The sequence below is a fragment of the Anomaloglossus baeobatrachus genome, chromosome 9 (assembly GCF_048569485.1).
Source record: "Anomaloglossus baeobatrachus isolate aAnoBae1 chromosome 9, aAnoBae1.hap1, whole genome shotgun sequence".
Classification (NCBI taxonomy): Eukaryota; Metazoa; Chordata; class Amphibia; order Anura; family Aromobatidae; genus Anomaloglossus; species Anomaloglossus baeobatrachus.
Window position 1 is genome coordinate 119618493 of NC_134361.1, and position 23284 is coordinate 119641776.

The window sequence follows — 23284 nt, forward strand, 5'->3', positions numbered from 1 at the left end:
ATTAGGGCATATACCAGGATGTGGTACATATATACAAGGATGGGGATCATTACCAGGATGGGGTACCTTAGTTAGAGAATTTGGGGACATTACCCTGATAACAGTGTCAGCAGCAGATCCTCGCCCCATAACAGTGTGTCATGACCACATTTTTTGCTTAAAATTTTATTTTCCTCCTCTAAAACTAGGGTGCGTCTTATGGTCTGGTGTGTCTTCTAGTCCGAAAAATACGGTATCCCCGGTATCTGCAGTGAGACTCAGCGGTCATGTGACCACAAGTATGTGACACTCCCGGCCGCATTCAAACTAGATGTGCGCTGCCCAACACAATACACTTGCATTGAGAGAGACTGTGCATGTCTAGTCAGAAGGTAGCCAGGAGTATGTGTATCACATACTTTTGGCCACATAACCTCTTGGTCCCGTTGCTGGCACCAGGAATAGCTCACAGTGCGACCTATTTGTGATGTGAGGTTTCAGGCTATGTGCGCACGTTGCGTAAATACATGCAGTTACGCTGCGCTTTGTAGCGCAGCGTAACTGCATGCGTCCTGCGTCCCCTGCACAGTCTATGGAGATTGTGCAGGGGCCGTGCGCACGTGGCGTTTAAGAGCGCAGCGCTTCGGCTACTGCCGAAGCGCTGCGCAAAAAGAAGTGACATGTCACTTCTTTCCTGCGCTTTGCCGGCAGCTCCTGCTCTGTCTATGGGAGGAGCTGCAGGCAGAGCGCATGGAATCGGCGCTCACTACGGACATTTCTGCAGCGATCTAAAGCGCACATGTGCTCTTCAGATCGCTGCAGAAATTTCTGCAGGGCTAGTACGCAACGTGCGCATATAGCCTCACAAGTCTGCAGTCAGAGTGACTGAAATGTCTGGACACATTATACTGGTTATATGGCACAATTATTTCTGTATCGATTCATTGGTGGACGCAGTTAACCCTGAGTGTATGCTGCTGCCACTACGAGGTGGAGCTACCACGATCTTGGTGTCACCAGCATACACCCATGGTTTCCTGTGTCCCCCAATGAAGGCTACGCGAAAGATTTTATGGTGAGTATCCAAAGTCTTCTTATCCACAGCACCTTACAGACATTAAATGTCAGTGGTAACAATTGGGTTGCCACATTTTTGTTCCAAAAGGTGCTCAAAATAATGAAAGGTGGAATCTGTTTTTCGTGTGCAACTTCTTTACATTTCCTTTCTTAGTTACCTCCATAAGAGCTTTTTAAAGTTTGGTTTACTTAGCGAGCTCTGAAAGACTGTGCTGTGTACCTTTAGTGTACAGATGTATACACAGGCATTTATATACAGAGATGTAAAGCACGTGTCCAGCTGGTGTTGGGTAGGGCAGCTAATATTCACGTGGAGACAGACGGCTGTACGGACTTGTAGGTAGACGTCTTGGTTTCGGCAGTCTCCTGCTTCTATAGTGGACCCTTCTGGCTATAAAGTGGAACTTTTCAGTTATTATTGGAGATTAATTTGTTAATCTTAATTGAAAAGTGGCTAGACAGGTAAAAGTGTAGCTGTGGAAACGTCTCCTGATTTCTATGTTTTAGCTGTACTGACCGCTGCTTCCACTGTTGTTAGTCATCTGTGACTGCTCTGTAAGAATGACTTGTCTCTCTTTATATAGTGATTTCTGCTCCAAAGTGAAGAACACCATATACTGTATAGTGGATCCATCTGACTCAAACATGTTGTGGGAACAGGAGTTTATGCTGGAAACCATCTCTAATCCCACAGAACATAACTATAACTTTGGCCTGCTGGGGAAGCTTCTGAGGGATTCTCCTACCAATCGCTACAGCTTTGTGTGCAATGCCCTTGTACATGTGTGCGCGGGGGACCACGACACTGATGGGTAAAGATGGAGTGTCATATATTCAGGGATTTTGCATCTGAAATGATCTGCATTTTATAATAATTTGCTTCTTTTTTATGCAGAATTAATGACATTGCTATTCTGTGCGCCGAGTTGACCGGATCCTGTAAAGATCTGAGCTCTGAATGGCTGGGAGTCCTGAAAGCCCTGTGCTGCTCCTCTAACAATGGCACCTGCGGCTTCAATGACTTGCTGTGCAATGTCGATGTGAGTCCACACAAATTACTACCTATATCATCTACGGTTGTCTTACTTTATAGGGTTATAAGTGTTGGATATGCTGGTGTGTGCCTGATACTTATTAAATAAATGCTCCTTTATTCATGGGTATTGCGTAATGCGTGTGTTCAATAATGAGCAAATAGTATTTTCCACTCATGTTAATGGAGAATTTATAAGGTAGGCAATTAAATAGAGCCACTCTTAACCCCTTCATGACTGGCTGGCTGATTTTTCGCTTTCCGTTTTTTTTTTTTTTCGCTTTTTTTCTTCCGAGAGACATAACTTTTTATATTTTTCAGTCAATATGGTCATGTGAGGGCTCATTTTTTGCGGAACGAGATGTACTTTTAAATGAAACCATAAGTTTTACCATATAGTGTACTGGAAAACGGCAAAAAAATGCAGAAAAATTGGAAAAAAAAGTGCAATAACACTATTGTTTTTGAGATATTTTATTCACTGTGTTCACTATATGGTAATACTGATGTCTGGGTGTGATGCCTCAGGTCAGTGCGAGTTCGTAGACACCAAACATGTAGTAGTAGTAGTATTATTATTATTATTATTATTATTATTTATTATTATAGCGCCATCAATTCCATGGCGCTTTACATGTGAAAGGGGTATACATAATAGGGACAAGTACAATAATCATAAACCATACAAGACACAGACAGGTACAGGAGGAGAGAGGTCCCTGCCCATGAAGGCTCACAGTCTACAAGATAGCTTTACTTTTATATAAGGGGTTAAAAAAAAATCGTAAGTTTGTCCGAAAAACGTGGCGCACATTTTACGCCATATTCCGTAACTCGTAGCGTTCTCATTTTTCGGGATCTATGGCTCAGTGACGCTTATTTTTTGAGTCTCGAGCTGATGTTTTTTAACGGTACCACTTTTGCGCAGATGCTATGTTTTGATCACCTGTTATTGCATTTTGCGCAAAATTTGTGGTAATTTTGGCGTTTGGAATTTTTTTTGCCGCTACGCCATTTACTGATCAGATTAATTGATTTTATATTTTGATCGGGCGTTTCTGAAAGTGGTGATACCAATTGTGTGTATATTTTTTAGACCTTTTAATTTTCAATGGGGCGAAAGGGGGGGATTTGAACTTTTTTTTATTTATTTTTTTTTTTAATTTTTTTATTTTACTAGTCCCCCTAGGGGGCTATAAGGATTAACAATCTGATCACTCTGCACTATCTGCTGATCACAGCTACACAGCTGTAAACAGCAGATATGCTCACTTTCTGCTTCCTTCGGCTCCGGGCCGAGTGAAACTGAAAGTAGTTCATGTGCAGTAAGGGAGTCATCACATGACCCTGTGCTACCATGACAACCACCGAAAGTCACGTGATCACGTCACTTGATCACGTCACGTGACTTCCGGTATCGGGCGGTAAGTAATTGTATACCGCAGATGCCGTTTTAGTGGTGCTGTCACATATTGACAGCGGCATTTAAGGGGTTAAATGGAACGAGCAGATAACGATTCTGCTCGTGCCTGGCAGGCACACATCTCAGCTGTGAAAATCACAGGCAGTAACACTATGACCGCTAGGACGTAATATTACTGCCCGCGGTAGTTAAGGGGTTAAATGACATTCTCATATAGAGGTGTTTTACTTAATCAGAGTTAAACACTTATTTATATATTCTTTTTCTTTCCCAATCATTGTAGGTCAGTGACTTGTCTTTCCATGATTCGCTTGCAACATTTGTTGCAATTCTTGTTGCTCGTCAGTGTTTTCCACTTGAGGATCTAATCCGATGTGCGGCCATCCCATCCCTTCTTACTGCAGGTTTGTCAATGTTTGTTGTTATTGACATTTAAAGGGATTGTCCACTACTTGGACAATCCATTTTTTTTTTTTTAAATTCTGTAGTTATAAACAAACCCAAACAGTACAAACGTCAGGTAAATTTGACCCCAATAAACATAACTATGGGGGATATCAGACTCCACATACAGATACAAATCAGAGTAATAATCTTTCCCCCCGTAGCATGTAAGTCTGTATGTTTTAGAAATATTTAAGAGAGAAGGTGAAAAAAGATGGTGAGCACACCAACAGGGAAACTAACTAACTCCCACAACCCCTAAGAAGGGGCTAGAAAGTGGGAGCAAGAAAGGAGATAAGAGAGGCAGAAGGGGAGCAAGGGGGGGGGGGGAAGAGGAAAAGAAAAGAGGAGGAGGAAAGAAAAAAGAAAAAGAGGGGGGAGCAGCCCTTGGGAGAAGAGAAAGGGGGATGGGAGCCATTCCCTCTAGGGGTGGACATCCAACTAATGCCAACATATCACTTTGAGGCATCCAGCAACCGGTCCTATTCGCTAGAGAACCTAAAGTCCAGCCAAGGGAGCCAAGTCCCGCAGAAGTGCTCGAGTCTGTCGTGAAGCGAGGCAGTTAGATCCTCCGTATGTAAGAGATCATTAACTCTTGAAGCCCAAAGGGCCAGAGTGGGAGGAGCGCTCGACTTCCATTTCAAGAGAATGCACGATCTGGCCGCCATCACCATGAAGTGCAGCAGCGATTTTTTTTTTTTTTTTTTTTTTTTTTTGGGGGTGTACGTAGATGCCGGAGTCCCCGACAACTGAAGCAAGAACAGCTCCCATAGCCCAAGTCGACCCAGTCACCTGACTGATCACCTCACATACTCTGTCCCAAAACCGTCTCAACGCCGGACAAGCCCAGAGGATATGACCAAAGTCCAACATCTCCGCTCCACACCTCCAGCAACTAGGGTCCACCCCGGGGAACATCCTGTGTAGTCTGGTTGGAACCCTGTACCACCTCGCCAGTAATTTAAAGTTAGATCCTGGAGTCTAGAGCTAATCAAGGTTTTGTGCGCCAACATCAGGACATCGCTCCTCTGCCCATCCGACAGGAAAAGTCCCATATCACGTTCCCACTGCAAAAGATATCCCAGAGTGGGAGCACTCGCCAGATCAACCAGCATCCTGTATACCAGAGAGAGGGAGTGCCGCAGCACCCCCTCCCCGAGGCACAAGTTTTCAAACTCACGAAGACCCGAGATGTCCCCGTTTCCCCTGATGTGGCACAAGAATGGTTCCAAAGTCAGCACAAATATCAAAGGGGAGAGGGGGCACCCCTGCCTAGTCCCATTAGCAATAGGAAATCTGTTAGACAGGAGACCACACTAACCGCTGCAGAGGGAACACTATACAAGGACAGGGAGCCTATCCATCTCAACATTGACCCACCCAACCCCACCTCCCTCCACACTTCTGTCATAAACACCCAGTTAACCCTGTCAAAGGCCTTTTTGGCGTCTGTGGAGAGGAGCATCAAAGGCGACTTTTCCAAGCGGGTCTTATAGATAAGATTCAGGGCCTTGGTCGTGTTGTCCTTCTCCTCCCTACCTTCCATAAAGCCAACTTGGTCAGGGTGAATGGTTCCCCCCCCCCTCCCCCCCAGCAATGGGGACAGTCTGTGCAAACAGTTTCAGATCTGTGAGGAGAGAAATAGGGCAGTAACTGGCGCACTGGGATGGGTTCTTGCCCTCTTTTGGAATTACCACTGTATTTGCCGCCAACGTATCACGAGTCACCGGGGGCACAGAGGAAAGGGCGACATTGTTAAAAGTCCGCAAGAAAGGGGCATGCAACAAAGAGCCCATCTTTTTATAATAAACTATAGGAAAACCATCCAGACCCAGGGCTTTCCCCGTCAGAGAGTTTTTAATGGCTCCGAGGAGCGCCGTTTCAGTGATTGGTCTCTCCAATGTCGCTGTGTCCTCAAAGGGAACCTATCAGCAGACGCATGTGTGCCCTAATTACACCTTCCTACCCATCCTTATGTTGTAAAATTGTATAATATGAAAGTAATAAAAAACTTTTTATTACCTTCATATTTCGTATGTAAATAGCAGGGAATGTGGTCACAGGGGCGACGCCTTGCCCTATGGACGTCTGTATATCTCCGTGGTATCACGCCCCTGTGGGCGTGATACCATGGAGCGACGTCCCCATCGCTCATTCTATCCTGCGCGCATTGCAACAGGCTTCGTTTCCGGGTGTTCAATCGCCAGCTTCAGACGCTCACTGCGCATGCGCAGTGCGCATCTGAAACTGACAAGGAGAACCCGGAAGAGAAGCCTGCTGCAATGCGCACAGGATAGAATGAGCGATGGGGACGTCGCTCCATGGTATCACGCCCACAGGGGCGTGATACCACGGAAATATGCAGACGTCCATAGGGCAAGGCGTCGCCCCTGTGACCACATTCTCTGCTATTTACATACGAAATATGAAGGTAATAAAACGTTTTTTATTACTTTCATATTATACAATTTTACAACACAAGGATGGGTAGGAAGGTGTAATTAGGGCACACATGTGTCTGCTGATAGGTCAGAACGCATATTCCAGGTGACAGGTTCCCTTCAACCCCCAAGCTTCCCCATGCGCGAAACGCGAATATAGTTCTGTATTCGGGTGCGGAGGTCCGCCGTAGCCTGTCCTGAACGAGCATTGTCATTAGAGTAGAGGGAGGCATAAAAATCCCGAAAAGCTGAGGCAGCGTCTCTCAGTTTCACTGCCATCCCACCCCCCCAGCGACCGGACCCGTGGATCATAGCCCCGAGCCCTCTGTACAAGTAGCGCTCTTGCCAAAGTTCTGCTGCTCCTATTTCCAAACTCATAAAAGTGTCACCTGCACTTTACCAGGGCACCCTTTGCTTTGTGATTCAACAAAGTTCGCAATTCCTCCCGCTTCATTTTCAGGAGAGGGCCTACTGTCGAATCACGGGCCCCGTTATGCAGGGTTTCCAGACAATGTACTTCAGAAAGAAGAGCAGCAGACTCGGCCGCATGTTCTCTCTTCAGGCGTGAGCCGTCCTTGATAAATATCCCCCGACCCACACATTTATGTGCCTCCCATACTAAATTAGGGGACACCTCCCCGTCGCATTGTCCTCCCAATACTCTGCTAACTACGCGTTATCCTCCTCAATCACCGTTGAATCTTCCAACAGCGAACTGTTAAAGATCCACGGTCTCTGCCTATCAGTCTAACTATGGAGAGCAAGTGTTAAAAAAGTTATCAGCGCATGATCAGAAAAATAGATGCACTCGATCGAAGCAGCCACCAAAGAGTGAAGGTCACCATGTCGAACAAAGAGATGGTCCAGGCGTGAATGGCTATCATGAGGTGCCAAAAAGTACAAATAGTCTTTCTCCGATGGGTGCAACAGCCACCATGCATCTATCAACTGAAAGTCATGAAGACACCTCTTAATCTGACACAATGAACTCTACGACAGGTGTGCAGGAGGAGGAGAGGAAGCGAGCCAGCCCTCCGGAGGCTCCTGCAGACGCCAGAGACGGCGCCAGTGCAGGCACCGAGGTGGGATTTTTCTTGGGGGACATTTATGAGCAGCGTGGTCGGCAAGGGGAACAAAATATTGCGGTGGGCACGGGAGCTCTGAAGCACTGTGTCCTCACTTCGCCATGTCCAGGGCCCGCCCCCTGACAATCCATTCTTATTCCCCTTGTTCCCCCCTGTAAAAATAGATAAGCATAGACTCACCTCCGGTGCAGCTGCGGTTTCAGCGATGTCTGAAGCCACGTTCCCGCTGCCCACATGACATTGTTATGACACGCGAGCCCCGCAACCAATCAGCATCAGCTTCCTTCTCCCTGCATTTGTCAGTTTGAGCAGGAAGTCAGTGCAGCGCTCCCATCCTGCTCAAATGTCCCAAGGCGGGAAGAAAGATGCCAGGCGCTGATTGGTCGCGGGGCTCGCGTGTCATAACAATGTCACTTGGAACGCAGCTTTAGACATTGCTGATCCGTGGCCCACCGGAGGGGAGTATAGGCTTATTTATTTATGGCAGTGAACAAGGGACATGAATAGGGGTTGTCCAAGTAGTGCACATACACTATAAGGGCTTTAGTTGTGGAAATACATTAAAGAAAAAATGCTAAAGAGCTGCCTGCAACCTAAAAATTGGATCACTCCTGTCATTATTCTTATAGTTTAATTGTTGGCTGAGAGTTTTCATTTTTTTCTCTTTATTCACTTCATTTAAAATTTTGCAGATAGAAGTTTCTAGAAAGTAAGATGAATGTATAATAGGAAAAGGAGAGAAGTCGCTGTACAGCTTATATTTGATTCCAGCAAAATAATTAATTGCTTCAAAATTTCCAGACTACTTTAAAGGGAAGGTGTCGTCCCAAAAAAAATTAAATAACTGAAAAAATGTAAAGTTTTAATGTTTTTGTTTAAATATTATTTGTTTTAAATTGAGCAATATATAAAAAAATAAATAAATAAAAGTTTGATATTTTCCACTCTTAAACACTAGGGGAGCAGCTGCTGAAATCCTGCTGTAGAGCTACTGTAGAAATAGCTCACATTACAGCTGCAGTAAGGCCCTGTGCGCACTCGAAAAAATGATTTTTCTCAAATTTCTTGAGTCTGAAAGATTAGAGCACTTGCGTTCAAAAAACGCACCAAAAAACGCATGCGTTTTTACCGCGTTTTTGATGCGTTTTTTTCCCGCAGGTTGGTTAGCTAAGGCAAAAAACGCAGGTACATGCAGAAAAGAAGTGACATGCTCATTCTTTTTCCTCAAGAAATTCTGCAGAAAGAATGTTCTTGAGAAAAAAAATGCAGTGTGCGCACAGCTATTTTTATTTTCCATAGGTTTTGCTGGGAAATGTCTGGAGAAAGGTTACAACCATTTTCTCAAGAAATTTCTGCAGCAAAAACACAAAAAAAGCGTGTAAGGCTATGTTCACACACTGCGTTTTTTACCTGCGTTTTGGGTCCGTTTTTGCTGCAGAAATTTCTTGAGAAATTCTTGTAACCTTTCTGCAGACATTCCCCAGCAAAACCTATGGCAAAAAAAATTAGCTGTGCACACACTGCGTTTTTTTCTTAAGAAAATTCTTTCAGTAGATTTTCTTAAGAAAAAGAATGAGCATGTCACTTCTTTTCTGCAGCTAACTGCGTTTTTTGCCATAGATAATTGGTACAATAACGCAGGGAGCAACCAGCGGTAAAAACGCACCAAAAACGCACCGAAAACGCGGCAAAAACGCAGGTGCGTTTTTGGTGCATTTTTTAACGCAGGTGCACTAATCCTTCACTCTTAAGAAATTTCTTAAGAAAAATCATTTTTCTAGTGTGAACATAGCCTAAAAACGCAGTGTGCACAGGGCCTAAAAGTGGGCAGAATGTGCTCTCCTGTGTGTGATGTCACCTCCCCCTCCCCTGATGTCACCTCCTCCAGTGTGTGATAAACCTCCCCCACCCCTCAATCTGGGTGTTTCCAAAAGGATATGAAAGAATGAAGTTTATGGTCACAGTGCGGAGCCATTTTGATGGTGACTGCAAAGTAATCCTAATGTCTAAAGTGTCACCAAGGACAGCTGCATAGTGCTCCCCAGATAGCGCTCTGCACTCCCCATACCAGCAATGCTCTGCCACACGGCCGCAATGCTGTGCCACCCGCTCGCCTGCAATGCTCTGCCGCACGCCTACCTGCCATGCTCTGCCGCAATGCTCTGCTGCACGCACGCCCACCATGCTCTGCCACATTGCTCTGCCACATGTACGCCTGCCTGCAATGTTCTGCCGCACGTGCCCCCCCCAAATGCTCTGCCGCACGGACGCGGCCCCCCAAATGCTCTGCCACACGGACGCACCCCCCTCAAATGCTCTGCCGCACGCACGCACCCCCCTCAAATGCTCTGCCGCACGCACGCGCCCCCCCAAATGCTCTGCCGCACGCGCCCCCCCAAATGCTCTGCCGCACGCACACCCCCCAAATGCTCTACAACACGCACGCCCCCCCAAATGCTCTGCCGCACGCATATCTATACCGCTCCTCAGTACACCGCACTCTACTGAGCTGAGGAGCGGAGGTCAGAGGTGAGCACATGAGTGTGGAGGGAGCAGCAGCGGGGATGGGGGGGGGAAGAGTGGCCGCGTAGAGGCGAGGGGGGGACAAAGGATAGCAGCGGGAGGGGGGGGGGAGTTTGCAGCTTCCCGACACTGGTACTCACATGCCCTGGCGGGTGACACGGGGAGAGTGCAGCGCACAGCATACGCTGTGAGCTCCACAAAGATGGCGGTGATCTCCTCCCTTTGCTGTGATCTGGACAGCCCAAGGGGCGCGTCCGGATCACAGCAGAAAGCAGACAAAGTGCAGGAGATAGGATTGGAGAGCGACAACTGTCTGCTATGCACAGGGGCTGACGTATTTGAGGTGAGGAACTGTTGTTACACATATAGTAAATCCAAGATGGCAGCGCCCAGTGTTTCAGTAAAACTAGAATTAGATAAAAATGAAATAAACAATTTAATTTTGTATTAAAAATACTTGATTTCATAATTACTATTAATACAAAAAATAAAAAACGCGACACCTTCCCTTTTAAAGGTCCCAAAGTCATATTTGGGACGCCTCAAGAAAAAATAAAAATAAATTCTCATAATGCAGACAAACAGGCATATAGCGGAAAAAGATAAAAGGGGGGGGAATATTGCAATCAAATTAACTTCTCAACAATAGCTTTTTATTTTACTGTACATCCTCTATATCTAAAGTACGATGCATGTCTACCCAGGGAGCACAAATTTCCAAAATTTGTCAGAGCAGCCCGTATCAAGAAAAATAATTCAACATGAAAAGTTATCATGTAGGTTATTGCTTTCCATTTATTAACGGAGTGGTTTTTCTTTATCGTTCCTATGGGAGACCCAGACCATGGGTGTATAGCTTCTGCCTCCGGAGGACACACAAAGTACTACACTCAAAAGTGTAGCTCCTCCCTCTGAGCTTATACACCCCCTGGAGAACCAGTTCTAACCAGTTTATCGCTTTGTGTTCAGGAGGTCATACATCCACACATGCATTCTCATTTGATTTTTCATTTTTGGAAAGAGTTTGAAGAAAAGCGGGTCCAAGCCTGGACCCCCGGCATGTCCCTTCTCACCCCACTGTGTCGGCGGTGCTGTTAAGGTTGATTCCCAGGCTGGAGCCTTACATGCCGTGCTCCTTCACCATCCCTCCGGGGCTCTGGCTTGAAGTGGGAGCCAACACGGTTCTCCATGCTTGGCAGGAGACCGGTCTCCATCCGCAGCCCTTCAGGACCCTGCTGGACCGGAGCACTCATCCCTCAGGGACTTGGAACCCTGCGTCTCAGCAAGCTAAGTACCTGAGACGTTTATATATGGGGGTCCCTTGTACTTTATTGTTGTGGGAGAGTGTGCTGAGTGATTTTTCTGACATTTCCGACGGGTTCTTTGGCTGTCGCCTGAGAACCGCGCCGATGGTGCCTGCGCGTCGGCCGCACCGCTCAAATTTAGGCCCTGGCTTCGCCGGAGGCCTACTTTCGGTTTCACTGCCCTCACATGTCATTCATGCAGAGGGACAGCGCGGCTCCGCCCAGCGGCCGTTCTACAAAGGGGAGAGACACTCCTCACTGAGTACATGTCTCCTCCCCTGTGAATCTCTTTGGCCCTCCAGATCCCGCTCTCAGAGTGAGTCCCGCCCCCTCTCTTCACTCCGGTGGCCATTTTCTCAGCGTTTTTCCCTGCGATCACCACTGGTCTGCAGCATCCCTGCTGAGGTGCTTGGGAGTCCGGGCTTCGGGATCTGGGGGGCACACAAACCGCTCCAGCGGTCTGTTAAGCCACAACCTCTGGTTGTGGACCTTCTGTATATACTCTCTGGGGGTTATTCTGGCAGAGCCCCCACTCCAGCAGCATGTCACACACGAGGAGCAAGGCTCCAAAGCTGTTTTTAGTATGCACTGCATGTAGGCTCCTACTTCCGGAACCGAGCACCTATCCACATTGTGATGCCTGCTCTAACCTGACGTTTCCTCAGCCTGAAATCGCACCCCCAGGGGTCTCTCAGGCTGCTCCGGCTCCTGTGGCTGAACCCCCGGCTTGGGTAGAATCCTTAACCAGGTCTATCTCCCAGTCTTTTGCTGACTCCATGGGACATCTGTCCAGGACTTTGCTGAGCATGCATCAGCCCCCTTCACATTGTGCCTCTGCTGCTAGGTCTCTCTCAGGACCGGAGCTCACAGAGGATTCATCATCTGGTCCCAGGCCCTGTCCTTCTAAAAAGAGACGCAGGGCTCCCTCTCCTTCGTCCCGCGGCTCGGTTTCAGAAGCTGACTCGCAGGATGAGGAGGATGCCTTTACTGGGGGCTCGGAGACTGCCTCCATGTGCCCCATTGGTCTGTCCGAAAGTGACTCAGATGTTAGTGATTTGATTGCGTCCATTAATTCTGTACTGGATCTCAATCCGCCAGTATCAGAGGAGCAACCCTCTCTGGCAGAAAAGCACCAGTTTACCTCGCCTAAGAGGACAAAGAGTGTGTTCTTTAACCACTCGAGTTTTCAGGCCACTGTGACCAAGCCCAGGGCCTGATCTGACAAACGCTTCCCTGAGCGTGGTTCTGATGACCGTTTTCCCTTTCCACCTGAGGTGGTCAAGGAGTGGGCTCATTCGCCAAAGGTAGACCCCCCGGTGTCTAGACTCTCAGCCCGGACCGTTGTATCAGTGGCTGATGGCACCTCGTTTAAGGATTCCACTGACTGCCAGGTTGACCTTCTGGCCAAATCCGTATATGAGGCGGCAGGGGCCTCGTTCGCCCCGACTTTTGCAGCAGTGTGGGCTCTCAAAGCCATCTCTGCTTCCCTAGAGGAGATGCATTCCCTCACTAAGCAATCTATGCCTGAGATGGTTGCCTTAACTTCCCAAGCTTCGGCTTTTTCATCCTATGCCATGTCTGCTATGCTGGAGGCTTCTCACCGCACTGCGGTGGCTTCGGCTAATTCCCTCGCTATCCGCAGGATCTTGTGGCTTCGAGAGTGGAAGGCAGATGCTTCTTCTAAGAAGTACCTTGCGGGGCTCCCTTTTGCTGGGTCCCGGCTGTTCGGAGAACAGCTGGATGAAATTATTAAGGAAGCTACTGGCGGGAAGAGTACTTCCATGCCACAAACCAAAACCAAGAAACCTGTCCAGGGTAGGAATCAGTCGAGGTTTCGTTCCTTTCGTTCCTCCAACTGGTCGTCCTCTAAGCCCTCGGCCTCATCCACTAACACTGCCAAGGACCAAAAATCCAGCTGGCGCACAAAAGCGCGTCCACAGAAGACCGCAGGTGCTGCTGCCACTAAGGCAGCCTCCTCGTGACTATCTGTCCGCGCCAGCAACGTCCTTAGTCGGTGGCAGGCTCTCCCACTTTGGCGACGTGTGGTTTCAACACGTCTCCGATCACTGGGTGCGGGATATCATCTCCCATGGCTACAGGATAGAATTCTCTTCCAGCCCGCCAAACATATTTTTTCTGTCAACTCCCCCCTGCTCCAAGGCCGCCGCCTTCTCTCAGGCCGTGGCATCCTTGCAGGCCAACGGAGTAATTGTACCGGTTCCCGCCCGGGAACAGTTCAGAGGTTTCTACTCAAATCTCTTCCTAGTCCCCAAAAAGGACGGTTCCTTCCGGCCCATCCTGGATCTGAAGCTTCTCAACAAGCATGTTCAGGTGCGGCATTTTCGCATGGAGTCTCTGCGGTCAGTCATTGCCTCAATGACCCAAGGGGATTTCCTGGCATCCATCAACATCAGAGATGCCTATCTGCATGTGCCAATTGCAGTTTCACACCAGCGTTGGCTACGTTTTGCAATCGGAGAGGAACATTTCCAATTCGTGGCTCTCCCCTTCGGGTTAGCCACGGCCCCTCGAGTATTCACCAAGGTCATGGCAGCAGTGGTTGCGGTTCTGCACCTACAGGGGTTGGTAGTGATTCCTTACCTGGACGACCTTTTAATCAAGGCTTCATCCAGCGCAGACTGTCAGCGGAGTGTCTCGCTCACTCTTGCCACTCTAGCCCAATTCGGGTGGATTGTCAATCTTCCCAAATCCTCTCTGACTCCGACCCAGAGTCTCACGTACCTAGGGATGCAGTTCGAGACTCTGCCGGCACTTGTGAAGTTGCCCTTAGTCAAACAGCAGTCCCTCCAACTGGCGGTCCGCGTTCTGCTGAGGCCCCGCCGTTATTCCATCAGGCACCTGATGCAGGTGCTGGGTCAGATGGTGGCATCAATAGAGGCTGTTCCCTTTGCCCAGTTTCATCTGCGGTCACTGCAGCTGGACATTCTCCGCTGCTGGGACAAGCGGCCTTCCTCCTTGCACAGGTTAGTGGCTCTGTCGCCACAGATCAGGAGCTCTCTTCAGTGGTGGCTTCGGCCCCTCTCTCTGTCTCAGGGACGCTCCTTCCTGACCCCGTCCTGGGTGATTCTCACCACGGATGCCAGTCTGTCCGGCTGTGGAGCGGTATGTCTCCTCCACCGAGTGCAGGGCACTTGGACTCCGTCCGAGTCAGCCCTCTCGATCAATGTGCTGGAAACAAGAGCTGTGCTTCTAGTTCTCCTAGCCTTTCACCACCTGTTGGCGGGCAAGCACATCCGAGTCCAGTCAGACAACGCGACAGCAGTTGCCTACATCAATCACCAAGGCGGGACACGCAGCCGCCTGGCAATGTTGGAGGTACAACGCATCCTTCAATGGACGGAGGACTCCAAGTCCACCATATCCGCAGTCCACATCCCAGGCGTGGAAAACTGGGAAGCAGATTATCTCAGCCGTCAAACCGTGGACAGTGGCGAGTGGTCCCTGCATCCGGCAGTGTTTCAGTCAATCTGCCACAAATGGGGCACTCCGGACGTGGACCTAATGGCATCCCGTCACAACAACAAGGTTCCGGTTTACGTGGCTCGCTCAGTTCAAGACTGGTCCCAGTTTCGTCTGTCCTACGTGTTTCCCCCTCTAGCTCTCTTGACCAGAGTTCTGCACAAGATCAGAATGGAGGGCCGTCGAGTCATTCTCATTGCTCCGGACTGGCCCAGGCGAGCTTGGTACCCAGACCTGCTCCATCTGTCCGTAGAGGTGCCGTGGCATCTTCCGGACCGTCCAGACCTTCTCTCACAAGGTCCGTTTTTCCGCCAGAATTCTGCGACTCTCAGATTGACGGTGTGGCTCTTGAGTCCTGGATCTTGACGGCTTCTGGTATCCCTCCTGAAGTCATCTCCACTATGACTCGGGCCCGTAAGTCTTCCTCTGCCAAGATCTTTCACAGGACTTGGAAGATTTTCCTGTCCTGGTGTCGCTCTTCCGGCCATTCTCCTTGGCCTTTTTCCTTGCCGACCCTTCTGTCTTTTCTACAGTCCGGTCTGCAGCTGGGATTTTCCCTCAACTCTCTCAAGGGACAAGTCTCGGCTCTGTCAGTGCTGTTCCAGCGGCGTATCGCCCGGCTGGCTCAGGTCCGCACCTTCATGCAAGGTGCGTCTCACATCATTCCGCCTTACCGGCGGCCCTTGGATCCCTGGGACCTCAATTTGGTTCTCACGGCTTTGCAGAAACCCCCCTTTGAACCTCTCAGGGAGGTTTCTTTGTTTCGTCTTTCACAGAAAGTGGTCTTTCTAGTAGCCATAACTTCCCTCAGGAGAGTCTCTGATTTAGCTGCGCTCTCTTCGGAGTCACCTTTTTTGGTTTTTCATCAAGACAAGGTGGTTCTCCGTCCGACTCCGGACTTTCTCCCTACGGTGGTTTCTCCTTTCCACCTTAACCAGGACATTACCCTTCCTTCCTTTTGTCCGGCTCCTGTTCATCGCTTTGAAAAAGCGTTGCATACTCTGGATCTGGTGCGGGCGCTCCGGATCTATGTGTCTCGCACCGCTGCTATTAGGCGGTGCACCTCTCTTTTTGTGCTAACCACAGGTCGGCGTAAGGGCCTCTCTGCTTCTAAGCCGACCTTAGCCCGTTGGATCAGGTCCACCATTTCGGAGGCCTACCTGTGTTCTCAGGTGCCTCCCACGCCGGGGATCAAGGCACACTCGACCAGAGCTGTCGGTGCCTCTTGGGCTTTCAGGCACCAGGCTACGGCTCTGCAAGTCTGTCAGGCTGCCACTTGGACTAGCCTGCATACCTTTTCAAAGCACTACCAAGTGCATGCTCATGCTTCGGCAGATGCGAGCTTGGGCAGACGCATCCTTCAGGCGGCTGTCGCCCACTTGTGAAGTTAGGCTCCGCCTACTTCTCAGTTTTTCTGTTTATTTTCACCCATGGACTGCTTTGAGACGTCTAATGTCTGGGTCTCCCATAGGAACGATAAAGAAAAAGAGAATTTTGTTTACTTACCGTAAATTCTTTTTCTTATAGTTCCGTATTGGGAGACCCAGCTCCCTCCCTTTTGCCTGTTGGCAGTTTCTTGTTCCGCGTGTTATCACCGGCTGTTGTCGTAGACAGAGACTCCGGTTGTTCCGGTTCTGGCTTTTTTACTTTTGGGTGGCTATTATTCGTCAGCTTTTGCACTAAACTGGTTAGAACTGGTTCTCCAGGGGGTGTATAAGCTCAGAGGGAGGAGCTACACTTTTGAGTGTAGTACTTTGTGTGTCCTCCGGAGGCAGAAGCTATACACCCAATGTCTGGGTCTCCCAATACGGAACTATAAGAAAAAGAATTTACGGTAAGTAAACAAAATTCTCTTTTTTTTTTTTAGACATCCAGTGGAAAGCAATTGCATTTCTGGCAACAAGTAAGGTTTCATTAATAGAAAGTCTAGTATGATATTGCCATTACTGCTCATGAAGTGGTCTGAGCAGTGTCAGTTTGGGTTCACATGTTAGATAAGGAGGAAAGGATTACAAATATAGCTGTACAAAAGACGCTACGGCAGGGGCTTCTCATATTAGATGCCAAAAGTCAGCAACTGCAGCATCACGACGATGGCGCTCTGTAGATGGCGCTCTGTAGATGGTATTCTGTAGATGGCGCTCTGTAGATGGCATTCTGTAGAATCATCAACAATCTTATATACGCAGATGATACAACATTGATAGCAACAACATAGATGGAATGAAGGACTTATTACAAAGTGTCAAGATGGAGAGCTCAAACATGGGACTCCTAATCAATACAAAGAAGACAAAGATATTGACTACTGTCAGGTATGACCGGGACACATTTGAGAAGGATGGTGAACTGAAAGTTGTAAAGGACAACTACCTACTCAGATCAATAATCATGCAAGATGTAGCGATGACAGCAGAAATCAATAGGAGCATAGCTATCGGCAAATCAACAATGAAGTCCCTGGACTAGGCCCTCAAATCGGTGAACATTTCACTGCTGACAATACACGGCTCATACATTGTGTGGTCTTTTCTGTAGTCACATATGGATGTAAAATCTGGACGATAAAGAAACAAGACAGAAGCAAAATTAACTGCTTCGAAATGTGGTGCTGAAGAAGGATGTTATCAATATGGATGGCAAGAAGAACAAACAAATCAATTTTGGAACAAGTCAAGCCAGACATGTCACTTTATGTGAGGATCACCAAGCTACGACTTGCCTCCTTTCGACTCTTCATATGAATACAGCAATCACTGGAGAAGGACACCATGGTCTGAGGACTAGAAGGGATAAGGCGAAGGGGAAAACCAGCAACCCAATGGCTTGATACTATCAAGATAATGGCGGAGAAGACCCTGGTGGACCTATCTAGGCTTGCACAGAGCATTCATCCATCAAGTCGCTGTGGCTAAAGATCGAGATGAAGACTGTTAACAAAATGGTATTCTACCCATAGTTTACAAACTCTGGGTCAGGTTGGTAAATAATTTTAAGTTGGATCATCCTATTGTGGACTGCTGATGAGACTGCAAAGCCCAAGCATATCACATCCTGACGATGATCTACATTCATTGAGGGATTAATCACTTCCACTTTGCCTCCACATTGGAGAGGAGTTAGCCTTGACTTCCAGTAGTTGTATGTATAAAGCAGAAGTACCGTATTTTTCGAACTATAAGACACACTTTTTTTCCCCAAATCTGGGGGTGCGTCTTATAGTCCGAATGTATGCTACAGGAAATGAGGGTGCTGTGGTGGAGCGGGTCATCGGCGGCACGAGCAGGGTGTAGCAGCACCTATTGTGACCACGTGGGCCCGCTCATTAGCATCATTTCATATGCACTGCATCCCGACGCCCATCATCTCTCAGCGCTGACAGGTGGGCGGGATGATGGGCGGGGATGCTCGCATAATTAACAGCTGGCCCGCGTGATCATCCCTGGCAACTATAGCCTGGAATGATCATTTGTGGCTATATTCACTGCCCCTGCGCATCATCATCAGCACGGGGGGCAGTGAATAAGTATAGTAAACTCACTGGCCACTGTTCCCTGCAGCATCGTGATGTCTTCCTGTCTGCCGGCCAGCTGATGTGTGTGAGGAGCGGTGCACACAGCGATGACGTCATTTCTGTGCGCACGGCTCTACACAGGTCAGCAGCGCTGCTGCTGGAACAGACAGGAAGACGAGCGATGCTGCTGGAGTGAGGAAAGGTGAGTATAAACGTTTAGTTTTTTGTGTGCCACAGAATAGGGGTATTTATCAGGATGCGGGCCATATACTATGATGGGGGCATATATCAGGATGTGGGCATATACCTGGATGGAGGCACATACCAAGATGGTGGACATATATACAAGGATGGGGATCATATACAAGGCAGGAGGATCATTACCAGGATGGGGTACCTTAGTTAGAGCATTTGGGGACATTACCCCCATACATTAGTGTCAGCAGTAGTAGATCCTCGCCCCATAACAGTGTGTCATGACCACATTTTTTGCTTAAAATTTTATTTTCCTGTTTTCCTCCTCTAAAACCAGGGTGCGTCTTATGGTCCGGTGCGTCTTATAATCCGAAAAATACGGTATGTTCTTTGGGACCATGAGTTTTTAAAATACCAATAAGGGGATATGATGAGATGGGAATAATGTGAGGGGGAAATTGTGAGTTGAACGCGTGTACAAGGAAAGACTCGCTGTTGTTCTTGGCAACCAGTCTTGTGCTTCACGGGATGATGATGATGACGGGAAGAATACAAATTTTGAGATCTCCATGATTGTTAAACGATCCGGATACTCATTATAGTATTAGATGCCTCTCTGCACTTTTTGTCAGTTAAAGTAGCTTTCTGCTTATGAAGTTCCACTTAAATATCAGGGAATATGCAGAGCGGACCAGTGTTATACAGTACAGACCAAAAGTTTGGACACACCTCATTCAAAGAGTTTTCTTTATTATCAAGACTCTAAAAATTGTAGATTCACATTGAAGGCATCAAAACTATGAATGAAAACATGTGGAATGAAATACTTAAAGTGTGAAACAACTGAAAGTATGTCTTATATTCTAGGTTCTTCAAAGTATCCACCTTTTGCTTTGATTACTGCTTTGCACACTCTTGGCATTCTCTTGATGAGCTTCAAGAGGTAGTCACCGGAAATGGTTTTCCAACAGTCTTGAAGGAGTTCCCAGAGATGCTTAGCACTTGTTGGCCCTTTTGCCTTCACTCTGCAGTCCAGCCCACCCCAAACCATCTCGATTGGGTTCAGGTCTGGTGACTGTGGAGACCAGGTCATCTTGCGTAGCACCCCATCACTCTCCTTCTTAGTCAAATAGCCCTTACACAGCCTGGAGGTGGGTTTAGGGTCATTGTCCTGTTGAAAAATAAATGATGGTCCAACTAAACGCAAACCGGATGGAATAGCACGCCGCTGCAAGATGCTGTGGTAGGCATGCTGGTTCTGTATGCATTAAATTTTTAATAAATCGCCAACAGTGTCACCAGCAAAGCACCCTCACACCGTCACACCTCCTCCTCCATGATTCACGGTGGGAACCAGGCATGTAGAGTCCATCCGTTCACCTTTTCTACAAACACACAGTGGTTGGATCCAAAGATCTCAAATTTGGACTCAACAGACCAAAGCACAGATTTCCACTGGTCTAATGTCCATTCCTTGTGTTCTTTAGCCCAAACAAGTCTCTTCTGCTTCTTGCCTGTCCTTAGCAGTGGTTTCCTAGCAGCTATTTTACCATGAAGGCCTGCTGCACAAAGTCCCCTCTTAACAGCTGTTCTAGAGATGAGAAGGTGTGTCCAAACTTTTGGTCTGTACTGTAGGTCAGTGGTCCATTAGTCTAGCAGCACTTGTGACTGCATCAAGGTCTTTGGAGGTGAGTAGTCTGGCTAGAAAGGGACATACAGGAGCCCGTGTGGCAGGAACGAGGTGTGTAACCCTTTTCCACAAAAGGAGGATGAAAAAGAAGATTCCCTTAGAGTAGACATTTACTAAAGGTCTGTGAATGTGAGCCAATCATACATAGGGTGTTGCATCTTGCAATTTGTAGATTGCCTTTTGTTGCATTATATCAACATATTTTAGTTTTCTGAGAGACTTGGAAATGGGTTGAGCCGATAGACCCTGTTTTAAGTTCTCCAATCCTCTAGTTGTTTTATCTCTTGATGAATGAGACGCTCTTCAATTTTCCTACTGAGGGATGTCTTGGTGGCATGTATAGTGACCAGTAATTGTGCAGAAACTTTCCGGACGGTGGGTTCAGCCTCTGGATGGGTCTCACTATCTGTAGTAGGTGGAGGAGGTTCTCCTTATGTTTGGAGATAGTATTTTTAGGAGCTTGAAGGTTCCCTCTGTGCGATTCTGTGTCACTGTTTGATTTGTTTTCTCTGACACCTCATTGGGAGACACAGGACCATGGGTGTTATGCTGCTTATCCATAGGAGGACACTAAGTAGATGCAAAGATGTTAGCTCCTCCCCTGCAGTATACACCCCCTGGCCCAGCCAGGCTACTTCAGTTTTAGCCTAGTGTCTATTGGAGGCACATCTCTGCAGACTACTGCAGCAAGAATTTTTTGTTTTTAGAGGGCGACTGTTCCTTCGGGGACCGATTTCCCAAAACCATAAACAGGCGGGAACGCGGAGTATCGCATCCCCGTACCCCTCCTGCGACGCTGGATCCTGGGCTGTTACTCACTGGACAACAGGTCTCATGGCACTGATTTTCCAGGGCCCAGAGCAGATGAAAACTTCCTCAATCCCTCATGCAGGCTCTGAGTTGATACAGGTTCTGCACCAAGTGTCACCAGACTGCCATCTCCACAGGAGCTGAGGTGAGATCATTCCGATTTTTCCAGAGCACAGAGCAGATTAAAACTTCCTCACTCCCTCTGGCAGGGTCTGAGTTGATACAAGTTCTGCCAGCAGGCGTCAGAATCTGCACACTGGCTCCCTGACAGGAAATTGGAGAAAAGGTCACACTGACTGGATGCACATGGGCTGTGATTGCAGACTCCTGCATAGCATTCCACCTGTGGAGGCGGGAGGGGAGAGCTCCCAGGACTCAGTGCAGCCGCAGCTGTGGTAGACTTAGGCTGCTTTCACACCTCCGGTTTTTGCTATGCGGCACAATCCGGCACTTTGCAGGAAAAACGCAACCGTTTTTTTTTGCTGCCGGTTGCGTTTTTCCTGCATAGACTTACATTAATGCCGCATTGTGCTGCATGGGCTTGCGTTCAGTCCGGTTTTTGCCGCATGCGGCAGATTTAGCCGATGCGGCGGCCGGATGGAACGTTGCCTGGGACGTTTTTTTGTGCGGCAAAAAAAAAACGCAACGCGCCACATCCGGGTGATGTGGCGCTTTTCTTAATGCATCCCTATGGATGCCAGATGCGGCAAAAACCGCATCCGGACGCCGCATGCGGTTTTTGCCAGTGCGCATGCTCAGTAGCATGCCGCAAGCGGCAAAAACAAGACGGGCCGCATGTAAAAAACTTATGCAAAGGATGCGGTGTTTTCACCGCATCCGTTGCATAGGTTTCACAGCCGGATTGAGCCGCACGGCTCAAACCAGATGTGTGAAAGCAGCCTTATAGAGGTTTTTCTGTCCACCATTGTTGTGCAGGGCTGGAGGGGGAAGGGGGTCCCTTCCCACCATTTTGTTTTTTTGTTTATTATAGTTTCTCATGCCTTCTTGTCAGAGCTAAGCCCCGTCCCCTCCAACACTCGATAAGCCACGCCCCCCTCACACAGGAGCCCTGCAGAGCATTGCTCCCTTTTGCTGTGATCAGAGCCTGTGGGCGTCTCTCAGAGCTGGCTTCCTCCTTCCCACAGGAACTGTGACACAGGAGGGGGGGGAGGGCCATCAGTGTTCTGGGTGAGTTATAGCCTCACTTGCATATTAGCTATGCAGAGCATTGCTCCCTCATTACAATCAGTTTGTGCCTCTTCAGCCAGGGGCTGCAGTCACATGTTTTATGCCCTGCACAACTACAGCAACAACTATAAGGCGCTGAGCTACTAGGGGATGATAGCACCTCTTCCTTCTGTGAGTCCGGTACCCGTGTAGCTTACCCCCCCCACCCCCCGCCACCACCGCAGCAACCGCTGCCAGCCCAGAGCCTACGGCTCCCAGTCCCCCGGAATGGGCACAGTTCCCAGAACCTGGTGCTGGCTATGCAACATCGTCCTCACACCCCTCGGGGCCCCTGGACAGAACGCAGCCTGATGACACCTCTATAGAGGGTCCTTCTGATAAGAATCAGCCCTCTGCTTCACCGGTTGCAGATCAGAAAAAGGGCATGACCCCCATGGTTCTCCTTCTGGGGTACACAGATGGGGTTCTCCCACATGTTCCGCGGTCTCTGAGGAGCCGGAGGAAGGGGAATGATGTTTGTACTGGGATGATTCCTTGGTTTCAACCTCCCCGAGCGATCAAGCTGCGATGGACTTATTGCAGCAATCAACCAAAACTCTGCATGTGGAAGATCTCCCATCCACTATTACTGACCGTGCGGTCTCCTTTTAAAAGGGTGGAGAAACATCAAAAAAAAAAAGGGATTTTAACGCCGCTTCGGTATTCGTAAACTCATGGAGTCCCAGTACCCCTTTGGCTTAGCTGTCTCTAAGGGCTGGGCTGATCCGGCCTCGGTGGACCCTCACCCGGCTTCTGCCTGAAGAACCACTCCTGTCTTTTACTTGATGGATCCTCCTTCAAGGACCCGGCAGACAGACAAGTGGAGCAGCTCGATCGCTTTGCCTCGAGGCCGCGGGTCCCTCTCCCCTTCCGTGTGGGTCGCACAGGCACCAGGACCACCAGTTTCCCTCAGACCCTCACAGATGTAACAGTTCACATTGCTGCGGCGGCAGAGTACCTCATGCAGGCCTCCCTCGGCGCTGCTACCTGCGCAGTTATTGCCGCCTCAAATACCATAGCCATCCGTAAGGCCTTCTGGTTCCGATAATGGAGAACGGA

General features: G+C 48.5%; 1 protein-coding gene across 1 annotated transcript in view; it reads left to right on the forward strand.

Annotated features, from left to right (window-relative positions):
- MED12 (mediator complex subunit 12) overlaps positions 1-23284 on the forward strand; it is a 166217-nt gene that overhangs the window by 70592 nt on the left and 72341 nt on the right. The window contains exons 21-23 of the mRNA XM_075323968.1: positions 1641-1868; positions 1952-2096; positions 3796-3916. Of these exons, the coding sequence (XP_075180083.1) occupies positions 1641-1868; positions 1952-2096; positions 3796-3916 (494 nt within the window). The remainder of the gene's footprint in view (positions 1-1640; positions 1869-1951; positions 2097-3795; positions 3917-23284) is intronic.